Source organism: Phaseolus vulgaris, chromosome 1, assembly GCF_000499845.2.
Source record: "Phaseolus vulgaris cultivar G19833 chromosome 1, P. vulgaris v2.0, whole genome shotgun sequence".
Lineage (NCBI taxonomy): Eukaryota > Viridiplantae > Streptophyta > Magnoliopsida > Fabales > Fabaceae > Phaseolus > Phaseolus vulgaris.
The window spans coordinates 36,257,684-36,273,858 of NC_023759.2; the positions used below are offsets into that span (position 1 = coordinate 36,257,684).

Here is a 16,175-nt window from a genome sequence, read left to right on the forward strand (position 1 = left end):
CAACCGACGTCTTCCTCCACTTCTTTGAGGCCAAGAACCCAGGCGATCGATCATGGGTGAGCCTGAACGGCGTGACAGGGAGAGTGATCTTGGGCCTATACCAGCAATCCTTCAAGGACTGGAAGGGTAGGTTCTACATTATCACCTCCAACGAGCATAGCCCGACTCTACTTGAGGGCTTCCCGCTCTACTGGGTTCCCAAGGTAGAGTTCAAAAAACCTCGAGGCTTGGAGGCTATGGCACCTTACGAGCGCGAGCTGTGCGGCCTACTCTCGAGCTTGGGCACCAAGTTCGGCTCCTCCACCCTCATCAAGCACGAGTTCGACGCGGAGATGCTTAAAAAATACATTGGTTTGCACTATCCCCTTCCCTTCAACTTGCCACACTTGCACATGTTAACACCTTCTCTGCATGCTACTACTGTACCGATTATCTTGATTCACTCTTTTGCACCTTGTTTGCTTTCTTGGTTGTTTGTGTACTAACCCTTTGCAGAGTTTAACTGGTGCAGATATGACTTCCAACAAAGAACAACGACAGAAGCTAATTGCGCTAGCCAAGAGGCGACGAGCTGTCGGGTCGTCCTCGGGGACTGAGGCCACCTCCGAGCCTATCTCTGCCTCCCCCATCTCGGTCGCGCCAGCTGAAGGCCCCGAGACCAGGGGTGAGAGGAAAAGGAAACGGTTGGTGAAGGTTCCCACCACCGTCGTATCCGTCGAGGAGGAGAGCTCGGGGTCTCCTCTAATCCAACAAAGAAAGAGGGGAGCCGAGGGCGCTGAGGGAGATGCCTCTCCAATCCCCCCAGCACAGGTTTCTCCTACACGCCCCCCTTCTCCAGCCCCTCTTCCTTCCCCTGCACAACTTCCTTCCCCGCCCCCAGCCAGCCAACCCCTCACCCTCCCATCTCAAACTGCTGGGAGCGGGGCTGCTCGTTCGGAGGGAACCTCTCACCCCTCGAGCTCACCACGTCTTCAAGCCTCTGCCGCCACGACCGAGGGTGGTGGTGAGAGTTCTCACCGAGCCTCGGGTTCCAGCACCGAGGGGCTCACCAGGGTCATCCAGCTGACCAGGCAACTGCTTCAGAACCGCGAGCTGGTCAAATGGAGCAGGAGCGAGGTGGACCTTCATCTGGCTCGTCAACTGGTGCTCTTTCTGGAGTTCTCCACCCAGCATCGCCGCATCGAGAAGCTGGAGGGAAATATGGGCAAGCTGATAAACCAGAAAGAGTCGCTACAAAGCGACTACGAGGCCATGCAGAGCACCAACGACATGCTAAGGGATATGGTGGAGGAAGCCAAGAGAGGGCGCGCCCTGCAAGTCCAAGAAACCATCAAGACGGAGATGTTGATGGGGACGCCGTCGCCGCTCTTGACGCCAAGCTGGTCGAGACCACGGGTAGGATCATCCAGCTTGAAGCCGAGAATGCCTTCCTGCGCCAACAGATTGCAAATCTGGCGGAGGCTCTCGCAGCGAACGAGAGGCATGCCAATGATCAGGGGTCCAAGCTTAAGGAAGCCGAGTCCACCATCGCCACCCTTGTCACCGAGAAGGTCGTGCTCGAGACCGACAAGGCTGAGAAGACCAAGCTTTGGGAAAAGGCTGCTGACACCTTTGCTGAGGGTTTTGACTTGGCCCTCGAGCAAGTTATGTGCGTCTTCCCAGAGGCTGACTGCTCTCAGTTCGCCATCGACTTCGAGGTAGTGGATGGCAAGATTGTTCGTCCTTGATCATTTGCTGTTTTGTCTTTATCCCTTTGTACATAAATTTTGCATGTAAACTCTTATTGCATATATAAAATGCCACTTTCCTCTTACTGTTTCTTCTGCTGTGTATCTCTTAGTTTTTATCTCTTGCCATGCACGATTAACTGTTAACCTGCTCGAACTTGGCACGAATCTTCACTGTACTTGACTTCTCTACTTCTGACTTCGATCACAACTAACGGCACTCGATAACTGATATGGCGTGGCTTTGCTTGCTTAGGCCTATCGCGCAAGGACTTGTCTAAAACTTCTTAAACAACGCTCTAACCACCGATAACCGATCAGATTGCTACAACTACCCACTCATCAATCATCGCACCTCTGCTTCCACCTTATGTCTTTCTAGATCCCCTGTCGTTCCAGCGCTAAGTGCGTAGAGGACTCCTACACCGATCGGTCAAGGATGATGCCCTGTTTTGGGGAGAAGATTGTTTCTCGGTAACCCCTCTTGCCTGCCCCAAGGTCATCAAACCTTAACACATCAGGTCGTACCTCCACCTTCTCACTTCTGGGGTGAGAAGGGTTTTGACTAAGAGTTCTACTGCGCCAATATTGATGCTATGCCACTTGGGTAAAGGCGTTTCTCGAAATCCTTCCTTTCCCTTCTTGGGCTTACTAGCACCCCTGACTTTTCGAAACTTAGTTGCCTACACTCACACCTGGGGTGAGGAGGACTTTAAACCGGTTGCCATGCTCGCGCCTGGGGCGAGGAAGGCCTAACCGATTACCTGCGCTCGCGCCTGGGGCGAGGAGGATTTTAACTTTAAAACTTTGCAAACTCTTATACTGATAACTTCTTTTTTATTGGGTGGCCTCATTAAAACCCTCTTTTGGGGAAAAGAGTGCCCCTTGAACTGTTCAAACTGTTTATACTAGCACGAAAGCGCGACTACTTTACAATTTCAACTGGAATAGAAATTCAAGTGTGTGGCATTCCACGTTCTGGGGATCGCCCCCCCCCCCCTCCCCATCCAAAGTCTCCAGTCGATCTGAGGATCGCGATCCCTGACTCGCGGGGCGTGATCATGCTCTCTTTCTCAGCATCTTCTTGGGCCACTCCTGAGCCCCCCAGCACTGCTTCCTCCATCTCCACTGACTTCCGATCGCCTCTCGTCCACACCCAGCGGTGGCATCGAGGTAACATGGCACACACTCCTTTGCTGCTTGAGGTTGTTCTCATAGCAGTGCCTAGCTTCCTTCTGGTCCGACTTAATGGTGATCACTACCCCCTCCATCGACGACAACTTCAACTTCATGTGCCTCGTCGACGGTACAGCTCCCAACCTGTTGAGCGTCGGCATTCCCAACAGTATGTTGTAGGCGGATGGGACATTGACCACTAGGTACTTAATTTTTTCAGTGCGGGCCACGGTCCTATCCGTGAACGTGGTCCTCAGCTCTATGTAGCCTCGCATCTCCACCTGGTCCCCTGCGAAGCCATACAAGCACCCCGGGTATGGCCTCAGATGATCAAGGGACAGCTGCAGCTTGTTGAACGTCGGCCAGAACATCACGTCCGCCGAGCTTCCCTGGTCCACGAGGACCCTGTGCACTTTTCTCCCTGCCGTGACAAGGGAGATGACTATAGGATCGTTGTCGTGAGGTACAACGTCCCGGAGATCCACCTTTGTGAATGTAATGTCAGCATCGGGGGAATGATCTTCTTCCACCGAGTTAACAGTCATCACCGAACGAGCGTACCTCTTTCTCTGAGAGACTGTACACCCTCCTCCAGAGAAGGCCCCCGCGATCGTGTCCACCTCCCCGTGCACAGATACCTCGTGCTGCAGATCTTCTGCTGGTGGCCCCGACACCCGATCACCTTGCGTCTCCCGCAAGTAATCGCTCAGAAAGCCACTTTTTACCAACTCCGTGAGTTGGTGTCCCAACGCCAAACAAGTGTGGAGTGAGTGGCCATAAGCCTGGTGAAACTCACACCACACATTCTTCTTCCTTCCCAGCACCTTGTCAGTCTTCTCTGGTGCTCGCAACTTTGCTGCTATGGCTGGAATGGCGATCAGCTCCGCCAATTCCACCACGAAGTCAAACCTGGGGGGCACGTTGCTCTCTCTCGCGCGCCCCCTGCCCTGGTCCTTTCTAGGCTCGTAAGGGCGAGGCTTCCCCTGAGCCTTCTTCCCTTCTTTGGCCTCATGCACCCTCATCGGCTGCTGAGACCTGCTCAATCCTTCGCGCGACTTGGTCGGGGCCGCGCTTCCCCTCTTCTCAGAAACCTCCGTTTTTGCTACGATGTGCGCCACAACACGACGCCTAATCTCCGCGAAGGTGCTGGGGTGATTTCTGATCAACGATTCACTGAAAAGGCCCGACAGAACCCCTTTCTTGAACGCATGCACCAACATATCTTCATCTTTGCTGGGCAGCCTCACCATTTTAGCTCCAAAACGACTAAGGTAGTCCCTGAGGGACTCACCTTGGTTTTGTCGCACGTCGAACAAATCATACGACACCACTGGGGGTGCCCTGTTCACGGTGTCCTACTCCATGAACAACTTGGAGAACTGCTGAAACGAAGTGATGTGGCCATCTGGTAGGCTCACAAACCACTCCAAAGCAATCCCGCTCAAGGTGCTCATGAACAGCTTGCAGTACACCGCATCCGAACCCCCAGAGAGCATCATCTGGGTGTGAAACGCTGTCAGATGCGTCTCTGGGTCCTCCACCCCTATAAACGAGGCTTTCACCCCAACCAAGTTTGGTGGCACCACTGCACTCATAATCTCATATGAGAAAGGCATGGGGAAAGTCCTGGAGGAGACGGCGGCGGCGCCACCCTTTCCTCCGCCGCCTGTTCCTTCTGCGCTTGCAGCGTCTTGCGCAACTCTTCGTTAACTCTGTTTAACTCCTCATTTTTGCCCTGTGATGCAGCCAAGTCTGCTTGCATCCTTTCTTGTTCCATTCTCGACGCTGACACATCATCTTGCAGCGCTCGCATCATTTCCAAGACCTGCGCCATCGTCACAGCTCCTTCTTCAGCTGATGGCGCGGGTGAAGATTGCCTTGTCTTCCTCATTTTCTCAACAAAGAACCTCAAGAACAAACGAAAACTGACAGCAAAGTATGGATGGGATCACAAATTCACACGGGCCCCACGGTGGGCGCCAAATGATCTTGCAGGGGATTCGAACGTCGAAGGATTCGCCACGTCAAACTCTATCTTCCGCCTCCTCAACCGCGACAAGTGCAAGAACGCTCCAAGCACTCCACAAGAACTCCAAGCAAACCTGCGAAACACACCAAACGGCGCCTCTAGCGGCCGATTGCACTCCGACGCTCAGGTCAGCCTTGCAAAACCACCAAAGAACTAAGAACTAGGAATCTCAGCGAGACTCGTGTGCACTCTGTGATTCTTTCTCTCTCTCTGTGTAAACTAGTAACTTGCAAGAATGAATCTTACCTTCTTTTGTATGAGCGCGGAATTCCTTTTATATACTATGTTGCGCGCCTAAGTTATCCGTGTAGGAAGTAACTTAGCGCGTTCCTTCCACTAGGTGTCTCGTGCAACCTCAGTGCGAGTACCAAGTGTGGCTAGGCTAAGCGCACGCACCAGGCATCACCTTGTATGAACGATCACCTCTCCTTTGCACCATGCACGTTATGGGTTAAGAGAACACCAATCACCGACTGGCTTCCTAGCTCTCTTAGGCCACTCTCGTGCACGACACTACAAAGCACATAACTTCTCTTTTCTCTGATACTTTGCCACGCAAGGCTCGTATGCAACTCTCTCGTTGGGAATCACCCTTCGTTTCCAGCTTAACTGCGCGTAACACGAAAACCCGATCGATCATCGCTCACCCAGATGACCGATCGGTTCCCCATAGCGCCACGCCTTCGGCTTCCAGGCGCTTATCTAGGCGGTGATCGCGCATCCTCTCCGATCACCGCCCAATGATCACCGATCACCACCCTGGGTGACTCTCTCAATGACACATCCGCTTCCCTGACCCACGTGTCCCACTAAGAACGGTCCACGTGACTATCTGTTGCTGATGTCACCGACTACCGATGACCGACCGGATCAAGTTTCGTCCAAGTTCCATACTTAGCCTCTAAATTATCTTTCCACAACCCTTTCTCATTCTTTCCTAACCTCAATTTCCACTTAGCTAATAAAGCATTGAGAAATATCCTAATATCTTTAATTTTTAAACCACCATGTTCCCTAGGTTTAGAAAGATTCTCCCAATATTTTGTTATTTATTACTCTCATCCCCCAAAGAATTTCTCTTTGAATTTTTCTAATAATCTTATAGATTGACAACGGTGCTCAGAAGAAGGAGAAAGAAGGAGAAAAAGTAGAGTGGGATAATTATGTTTACTACACCGTTTTTTTACTTTAGACGACACTGAATTAAGTCACACCTATAAAATAATATTAACTAAAATAATACTAATTATAAACCCTGAAATTACTTATTAAATTTTATTACTTTAACTATAAACCATAATATTAGTTATTAAATTTTAATAAGCTAAATTATATAACTAAATTAATATTATCTAAACTAATATTTATCATAAACTCTAATATTAACTATAAGATTTTATTAATATTAATTCTATAATTAAAATAGTATTAACTAAAACAATTCTAATTATAAATCTAAAAACTATTTAACAAAATAAAAATACATGCAATACTAAACTAATCTTACATTATAAATAAAATACAATTAAAATAAACAAAACCTACTTGGTGGGTTCAGAAGACGAGAAAATGACAATGACTGATGGCGGTAGCGACAGTCATGACAGAGGTAACAGTAGCGGTAGCGGTAACAACGATAACAGTGACTGAGACCTCAGAAGCAAACACACTTTCATTAGCAAACAAAAATGAAAACAAAAACAAAAACGAAATGAAAATACGAACTAGTGAGCACCCAGAGAAAAGAAAAGCTTTAGAAACACAAAGAACAATGTGAGCGTGCAGGAAAAAATGGTTCTGGGGGTTATTAAAAAAATCATAAATGACAGTTGTTCACTAAAATTGGCTCCTGTGGTAGTATCCTCTAAATAAGTGTCGGTTCTCCTACGTCTATTTGAGGAAATATAGGTGCCGGTTCCCACTATTATCGTCGTTTATTCTCTTGCACTGAGTATAAACACCTGTTCCCCTAATAATCACAAAAATATTACTGCATTTCATTGGACTACTTTTTGACTATCAAACGATGTTTTTTCACTAGTAACATTGAAGTGTCACATCATTAAACTGATTTAACTTACTTTCAAATAATATATTATCTAGTTTAAATTTTATTCTTTTAGGCTTTGTTTGGATTAGAGAGTGAAAATGAAGGATTAAATTTGAGATAATTTGAAGGAAAAGTGTGAAGAAAGTGAGGTTGTTTAGATTAAGGTAAATAGAGTAGAAAGTGTAGAGAAATTTTATAAAAGTTTATTAGTGATGAGATAGATGTGATTAAAATTATATTTTTTAATTGATAAAATTATAAATTTACAAATTTATTTTTATATTAAAAAATTATTAAAAGTTAATTAGATTGATTTATTTATAAATTAAATAACTTTATTATTTTTATTTTTTATAATTAATATAATTATTATATAATTTTTTTATTTAAAAATATATATTTATTACTATTATTTATATTTATTCTTATAAATAATTAATTCTGTTATTTTATAATAAATATTTTTTTACAATTTTAATTATATGTTTATATTTGAATTATAATCTTATTTTAAATAAAAATAATAATAATTTTAGTTTAAAATAAAACAACTAACCTAAACTATAAAGCAACTTTCGTTGCAATTCTCTCCATCCACGCGAAGAAAGTTTTAAACAGAAATTTTTTTCGTTTTTCGTGTTTTTATATTATTTAATACTTCGTTTTTCGTGTTTTATTCACAAACAGTAAATCAGCTCCTTTCTGCTCCCAAAAACAAACGGAGTCTTAAGCTCTGTTTGGATTGAGGAGGGGATTTGTGAGGAGGGAGCGAGTGGATTTGTGAGGATTAGAGAGGATGAGTGAGAATATGTGAGGTTGTTTGGATTTAGGGATGATAGAGTGGATTTGTGAGGATGGTTTATTGTAAGTTTACAAATTTGTCTTTGTTATTAAAATAATGAATTATGATTTTTTTTAATAGGTTTGAATTAATTAAATTTTTTAATATATAATATTCATAATTACTTATGTTTTATAATAAAAAATTAAAAAATATAATAGAAAATATTTTTGTGTTAAATTGAAATAAAATTATTAAATACATTAAAATTTATGAAAATAATATTTATTATTATATTTATTTATTATTTTATATAACTATATATATTTTGTTAATATTATAATTTTTTTTGTATATTTTTATTTTTATTATTTATAATTGTATGTTGTTATTAATAGTATAATTAAATATTTTTGAACTTATAAATAAATTTATGTAATATTTAATTTTGATATTTTAATAAAATGCATGTCTAAGGGTATTTTGGTAAAATACAACTATCCTATTTAATCCCTACAAATCTCTTCATTTTGTGAAGAATAAAAAAAACTCTCCACCTTCTCCCTCATCCTCTCCCTCACCCTCAAAACCATAGAAACAAATACAAAAAAACACTCCCTCCCTCCTCTCCCCTCCCTCCTCCCACTTGGAAGCAAACACACCCTTAAAGTTACTTCAAATTTTTTAAATTAAATGTGTATTTATGTATTGTTTCATTTTCCTTTCTAAATATCATAATTATTTTTTATATTAATTAAATAAAACGTACAAATTAAAAATAATATCATTTTAACATTTGAAAATAATAAATAAAAATTATTTTATTAAAAAGACAGACGTTTAAAAATGATGGAAAAAGATCACAAAAGAATAAAAATAAAACTACGGGATCTAGAACATAAAGCTACTTGTCTAGGTCTAGGTCAACAAGTTTGTCATCGTTTTAGAAATTTCATAAATATTTACAAGTGAGAAAAATATGACAATAAATAATTAAACTTCGAAGTTAAAATTAACAATAACTAAAAGTTAGATTTTAAAAGAACACTTAAATAAATTTTGATTTCCTGATATATATCGATATGTTTTTTCAAGCAATCAATAAAATTTTCTTGAATAAATATTAAAAATTTGACTTCAGTCTTTTGAAAAAAAAAATTATATTTTATTCTTATTATTACCACTAATTTTGATTCCTTTTCTCTATCTATCACCCTAGAATAATCGGTTTATTTTCAAAATAACTTTAAAATGTTATTTCTTATATCTATCTTTGGTGTTTTTGAAATATAATAGTCAAAGATTAATTAATTATTAGAATTATGAAAAGAAGTATTTTAAAATTATTTTAGACTAACTTAATTCTTCTCTTTGTGTTATGATAGAATATTCAATAATTTGACCATGAAAACGAACACTGGTGAGATAATAACAACATAAAGAGTTGACTGAGTCACATAAACCACGTAGAACCAAACAATTCAAATCGGCGGTTTGGGTCCAATTGGTGAATTTGTAGCTAGGAGGAAACCCATGTTTTTTATAACAAGTATCGATATTATCAGAAGGAAAACCCACTTTGCGAAAACAAACCGTCTCAGTATGACCGTATTTACCACAAAAATTGCATGTAATAGTGTGACTAATATTAAGACTAGGGTTTTCATTAGACATTGTCTAAGAGATTTTGAAACACAATCAAGATTTTGAAAGAGAACAGAAAAGATAACCAAGAACAGCAAAGGGGGAAATAAAGATCAAATAGAAACGCAACATAACTCTTCATTCAAAGAGCTCTGATACCGTATTACAGTGAAGATGAATATTCCTTGTCTGATGTGGTGCATCAAATGGAGCGTACGTAATCACAATGAAGAAAGGGAGGTTATGATGAACCCTAATTGCAAATGAAAAAGAGACAATGACTTAAGCATAAAAGAGAAAAAAACATATAAAAAAAAATACAAAAGAAATTTTTATTTACTTATGTATTAGAGAATAAAATACATAATATATATAAGAAGAAAGACTAAGATCTAGTTGAAACAGAAAAGAAAAAAAAGTTCGACCAAACAAACAAAATTCAATAACTTAATAAAAAAAGTTGAACAAACTTTAAAATGTTGTTTCTTATATTATCTTTAGTGTTTTTGAAATATAATAGTCAAAGATTAATTAATTATTAAAATTACGAAAAAAAAGTATTTCAAAATTACTTTAGAGTAACTTCAGTTTTCTTTTTTATTTTCTACACATGTATCTGTAAGTATTGACTGCCAAAAGCATTAAATGGTTGTAAGTCTTGGTCAAGCTAACATATGTAGCTATCTTGTACAACTATCATGATGTAAATACATTGAAGTGTCACATCGTTACACTGTTTTTCAAAGTTACTCTAAATTAATCTGTTCGTGTTATGATAGAATATTCAATAGTAAAATATACTTTAATTTTGGATTTAATTTTGGAGTTGTATATAAATTTAGAAATAAATATATATAATAAAAATAAATTTATAATAAATAATATAAAAAATATAAAAAATATTAAAATAATAATATTAAAAATTATAATACGATTATATAAAAAATTGAAATTATGAATATATCATTACCTTATTTAATAATTTCACCATGAAAATGAGAGATGAGATAATAAGAACATGAAGAGTTGACTGAGTCACATGAAGTACAACCAAACAAGCTGGATGCTTCAATCCAAACTGAACCGATCGGTTCAAACCGGCGGCATTTTTGTCAGTATAAACATACTCGCAGAAGATGAAGAAGAAGAAGCAAACACACTAGCTTATAGCTTACAACAATGGAATTGAAGGTGCTGACACAGATGCAAGTGACCCTGCTGCTGCTGCTGATTGTGTTGACAAGAACAGGAACTGCAGCAGATGACCAAGACCTGCTCGGCTGCCCGAACAAGTGCGGAGATGTTTCGATTCCATACCCCTTTGGCGTAGGTGTGTCAGATATCACGGGAAAGAACTGTTACTTGGAGAAAAACTTGGAACTCAATTGCACTGACTCCATTCTATACGCAGGTAACGTCGAAGTTCAGAACATAACCCTCGTCGGTCAAATGGAGATGAATTTCTTCGTCTCCAGTATCTGCAAAATCAACATTTCTAACGGAAAAAATAAATCCAACACACCCACACTCCAAACTGCATCCTTCACTATTTCCAGCACGGACAACAAGTTCGTGAGTATAGGCTGCGACACGTACGGGTATCTCAACAGTTACGTCGACCAAGCTAAATACTCAACAGGGTGCTTGACAAGATGTGACAAGAATGACCCGAATGTGAAAAATATGCAGAGAAATGATGGGAAATGTTCGGGCATAGGGTGCTGCCAGGTGGATATACCTCCTGGAATGAAGAACATCAGTATACAAGCATCCTCCTTTGATGATTTCAAATCCTTTTCGGGTAACAGCTGCAGCGTTTCGTTTGTGGTGAAAAATGGCGGGTACAGTTTCAAGATGGATCATTTGAAACACATCCCATTCGATAAGGCTCCCATGGTGGTTGATTGGACTGTTGGAGATGGTGCCTGTAACGTTTCCAAGAATAACGACAACTATGCGTGCACCAGTAATCATAGCGTTTGCGAGGACCCACCCTATGCCAATCGAAATGGCTACCAATGCAAATGTAAACAAGGTTTTGTGGGCAACCCTTACCTTCGCACTGGTTGCACAGGTAAATTACTTAACTATGCTGCCTCTAAACAAATGGATATATATATTTCAGCTTTGGTATTTTACGAAATGATTATTTGTGTTTGGGCTTTGTAGACTTTTTGGAATGTACAACGGGCAATCACAATTGCGCAAGAGATGAGTATTGTCATGATATTCCTGGCTCTTTTGAATGTTTATGTCCTGTTGGACTAACCGGAAAAGCAACAAACGGAGGTGGAGGATGCCAACCAAAAAAGGAGGATGATGCATTTACCAAGATCGTCATTGGTGAGCATATAATTAAGCTCATTAGAGTTTTGTTTTTCTTCCCTTTTGGCAAGACACTAAATTTTCACTTGAGTTTTGCCTTATTTATATTTTGATATATAACAGGATCAGGTGTAGGATTAATTGCTCTATTTGTGGGGGTTTCTTGGCTGTACTTGATGCACCAGAAAAGGAGACTGCTCAAATTGAAGGAAAAGTTCTTTCAGCAGAATGGGGGCATCATTCTAAGACAGAAACTCTCTGCAAGAGGAGAAACGTCTCAATCCGCCACAATTTTCAGTGTTGAGGAACTAAAGAAAGCCACCAACAATTTTGATGAGAGTTTAATCATTGGTAGAGGAGGTTTTGGAACAGTTTTCAAAGGAGTTCTCTTAAATAACGAAGTTGTGGCCATCAAAAAGTCCAAAATAATGGACTCGAGCCAAGTGGAGCAATTCATCAACGAGGTCATTATACTGTCACAAATTAATCACAGGAATGTGGTTAAACTCTTTGGTTGTTGTTTAGAGACAGAAGTTCCTTTATTGGTCTATGAATTTGTTGAAAATGGCACCCTTTTTGATTATTTGCATAAGCAAGGCCAGGTGCCTAATGTAAGTTGGAAAACGCGTTTAAGGATTGCTACAGAAGCAGCTGGAGCTTTGTCATATCTACACTCGGAAGCTTCCATACCCATCATCCACAGAGATGTGAAAACTGCTAACATACTCTTAGATGAAAGTAACACAGCCAAAGTGTCTGACTTTGGAGCTTCACGATTGGTTCCACTTGACCAAACTGAAATAGCCACAATTGTGCAAGGAACCTTTGGCTATTTAGACCCAGAGTACATGCAATCAGGCCAATTGACTGAAAAAAGTGATGTTTATAGCTTTGGGGTAGTGCTTGTAGAACTTCTAAGTGGGGAGGAACCTTTCTCTTCTCACAAGACAGAAGAGAAACGAAGTCTCACATTTCATTTTCTTAGTAGCTTGGAAAAGGATTCCCTGATTGATGTTCTTGAGAATGATATTCTGGATGAAGAAAATAAGCAGGAGATTATGGAGGTTGCTATTCTTGCTGCCAGGTGCTTGAAACTTAGAGGGGAGGAAAGGCCTAGCATGAAGGAAGTGACAATGGAATTGGAGGGAATAAGGCATATGGACAAACACCCTTGGACCAATACAAGCCAAGATTTTGAGGAGAGTCAATACTTGCTTTCTGAGCCACAAAGCACTCCTGAACATGGTTACAGTAGTGGCCAACAAAGTACTGGATTTGATAGCTTGAGAGAACTTGAATTAATTAACTTTGGTAATGGGAGATGACACACCACACCAACAATATCAATTCCCACTTCACTATTTTAGTTTTCTTTATTTATTGTTAAGTTAGTCTCATTATATTATAATTTTATTCTAATTAATGTATGTATAGGCAATATTTATAAATGTTTACCTTTACTTACTTTATTAATATAAAAGACATTTTTATGTTGAATATTTAAGACTAGGAGATCTAAAGTTAGGTTGTACACAATATCTGATATCCGATGTAAAAAATGCATATTTATGTTAGATTATAAACTAGTCGGCGTGAATAAATAAGAAAAAAATGTCAAAAAATTATGTCGTTCAGAATATGGTTTGACATAAATTTTAACCAATTTCAAAAAAATATAATTGATTTTGATTCAAAACCAAAACCAAAACTTGAAATACATAAAAATACCAATCCACATAGGTACAATATAAGTCAAACATTTCAACAAAAAGTTTTATAAAAAATATCTAATCTAACCTAAAAAGTATCTAAACAAGGAAATAAAGATATCTACACTAGTTTGGTTGTCCATTGTTTTCAAATTTTTTAAATGGAGATTGATCATTAAATACTTAAAACATTTGACATATATTATTAGACAATATCATAAAAAAAAATGTTGAAATGTGTTATCCAGAAAATGATTGTGATAAAGGAGATGAATATGGATGAATGAGATGAGTGTGGATGAAGGATATAAGTGTGAATGAAGGAGATGAGAAAAAGAATGTGGATGAAGGAGATAAATGTGGTCGCCACAAAGTTTAATGTGGCGGTTTTATGCTACCCGCCGCAACACCCACAAATTTAACACTATGTTTAAAGTGATGAGTTTTATATGTAATTAGTGTCAATTATAACTATAACAATTTAATTCATTAAAGAAGATTTCGGTGCCATTATATATAAGGTATAATGTGACGTTTTTAATTTTCAGTATTATAATAAAATTGTAAAAATAATACGTCGATTTCAACTAACATAATTTTAATTCTAAATAAATGAAATTTAACCACCATTTTTTATAATCTGGTTTGTACAATTAAACTAAACATAATATATTTTCATAATAAAATAAAATAATATATAAAGTTATAAGCATCCATTCATTTCATTGAAAATCAAAGCACACATAATATTTTTCAAAAGTTGATACATAATTGAAAATTAAAACCCATAAAAAGTTCATACATCCCTAATCAAGTTTAAAATTAAAACACACATCCATAATTAGTTTTGCTTCCAGCACTTGATCTGATTAGATTAGGTGATAGAGCACCACTTCCATTATCTGATGCCCGAAATAAATAATTTTAAGTTAATGAATTTGAATGTTTATAATTATAAAATAAAAGACACCAATAAATATTTAAATATATTAATATCTCATTGATGGATACATGAACCAAATTAGTTGTCATTGCTGCAAAATGTTTTGAAACATCTTTTCTTGAAGCAATATATACAAGCAAAGTGTTCATTTGAGTTACCTTGTCCTCCACATTTGAGTTACCACCACTCTGTAGAATAATTTGTCTCTTCCTTATATCTCTATTTCTATTACATTCTACAAATTAAAAATGAAATCAATTTTATATAAACTTAAAGTAAACTTATTAATAATAAAAAAAAGAATTTACCACTACAGAAGAACTCAAACCATCTCAATATCATACTCAATATTACAATATGATAATACAAAAGTAATCAAAATTTTCCTCAAACCTCTAAACTTAAAAAGAGTCCAGATAAATAAATTTTAAAAAGATGAAATTTTGAATGATATAAAAAATAAATATTTATAATATAAATATAGACTTTTATTTTTTATTCATTTAAACTTTATTTTTAAATAAAATTCATGCCATACCATTTATATAATTTAAAGAGATAAAGCAGGTTGTGACCTTCGTAGAACGCGTTAGAGTACCAATATTTGTGGTTATTAATACAGACCAATTCTTTTATTTTGCCTAGGAGTTTGAATTAATCAAAAGTTAATGCAAATTCAATGCAAGGTAGGATATTCCTAGGAGAAGTGGTTCTTATTAAGCCACTTGTCCAATCCATGATCCATATTGACCTCACATCATGCTTATTTGCCAAAATTAAATCACCCTATCATCACGTTCAATCAACTCAATTCTAATGGAGAAAAAAAATATAGTTTACTAAATGAAAAGTCATTAAGTATTAATTTACTAACTAAATCTAATAAAGAAATAAATTTTTATTTTCTTTTTTGATATTACCATCTCACATCACATGATTTAATAATTTAAGAGGATATACATCCAAATCCAAATAAATTAGTTTGATGTAGTACTTGATTTCTTTAAATTTAATCTCAGATTTCTAGGTGTTAATCTAATTTGTTCTTTTTATATTTGTCTGCAATTTGCAAATTTATTCAAATCTATTACTTATGCAACAACTTTGTTCTCAAATAAGAACCTTAATTCTTAATTAAAAAAGAATAAGCCTTAATGAATGACCTGCTCCACTCACTATTCACTATGCTTTTAGAGACAAGAACCGAATACTTGTTAGTCTAAAGCAAAAATCACAGTTTATGTGTGTTTGTTCTTCTCATCCTCATACCCAGATGCTCTTCCTCTTCTTCCTAAAAACTGTGCTCCTGATCTAACATTTCCTTTCATTAGAGCATTAGAGTGCCCTGATAATAAAGCTTCGTGAAATGGAATAAAATATGTACTAACTAAAGTCTGAATATAAAGAGAAAATAGTGTTTAAAGATTTACTGAATGGAATTGTTTAACTATAAATTGAATACTGTTGGCATGTCTTCAATAACCAGCTACTAACTGATACTTCTCGCTTGTATTTAAATAATAAATCCTTTTTCACTACCAAAATAATGGATCCAAATCAAAAGACTTAACTAGTCTCAAGATGTATTTTTCAATACTTGTTTCTGTCCCTTGGCTCCCCATGTCAAGAGAGCATTTCAATGCTAATATACTTACAAAGTTGCTTTTTCCCATTTTAGAAAATGCATCTAATAGTTTCTTCCGCTTTATATATCGATTACTACAAACGGATTTTTTCCGTATATAAACCAAAAATAGTTACATATGGATGTAATTTATATGTAATTTTAGT

At 37.9% G+C, this 16,175-nt stretch overlaps 2 protein-coding genes across 3 annotated transcripts; one reads left to right on the forward strand and one right to left on the reverse strand.

Moving 5' to 3' along the window:
• Positions 1 to 2,800: 2,800 nt before the first annotated feature.
• LOC137815970 (uncharacterized) lies at positions 2,801 to 4,153 on the reverse strand. The gene has a single exon (XM_068619076.1). The coding sequence runs from the start codon at positions 4,151 to 4,153 to the stop codon at positions 2,801 to 2,803; it is 1,353 nt and encodes a 450-aa protein (XP_068475177.1).
• Positions 4,154 to 10,411: 6,258 nt separating this feature from the next.
• Positions 10,412 to 13,229, forward strand: LOC137814028 (putative wall-associated receptor kinase-like 16). 2 transcript variants are annotated; one of them, XM_068616552.1, is made up of 4 exons: positions 10,428 to 10,737; positions 10,819 to 11,481; positions 11,577 to 11,750; positions 11,856 to 13,229. In XM_068616552.1, exons 1-4 carry the CDS (start codon positions 10,587 to 10,589, stop codon positions 13,055 to 13,057), a joined length of 2,190 nt encoding a protein of 729 aa, XP_068472653.1. In that variant the 5' UTR covers positions 10,428 to 10,586; the 3' UTR covers positions 13,058 to 13,229. The 2 variants fall into 2 exon arrangements, with proteins under 2 accessions (XP_068472652.1, XP_068472653.1); XM_068616551.1 differs by having other exon boundaries at positions 10,412 to 11,481.
• The last annotated feature ends 2,946 nt before the right edge of the window (positions 13,230 to 16,175 follow it).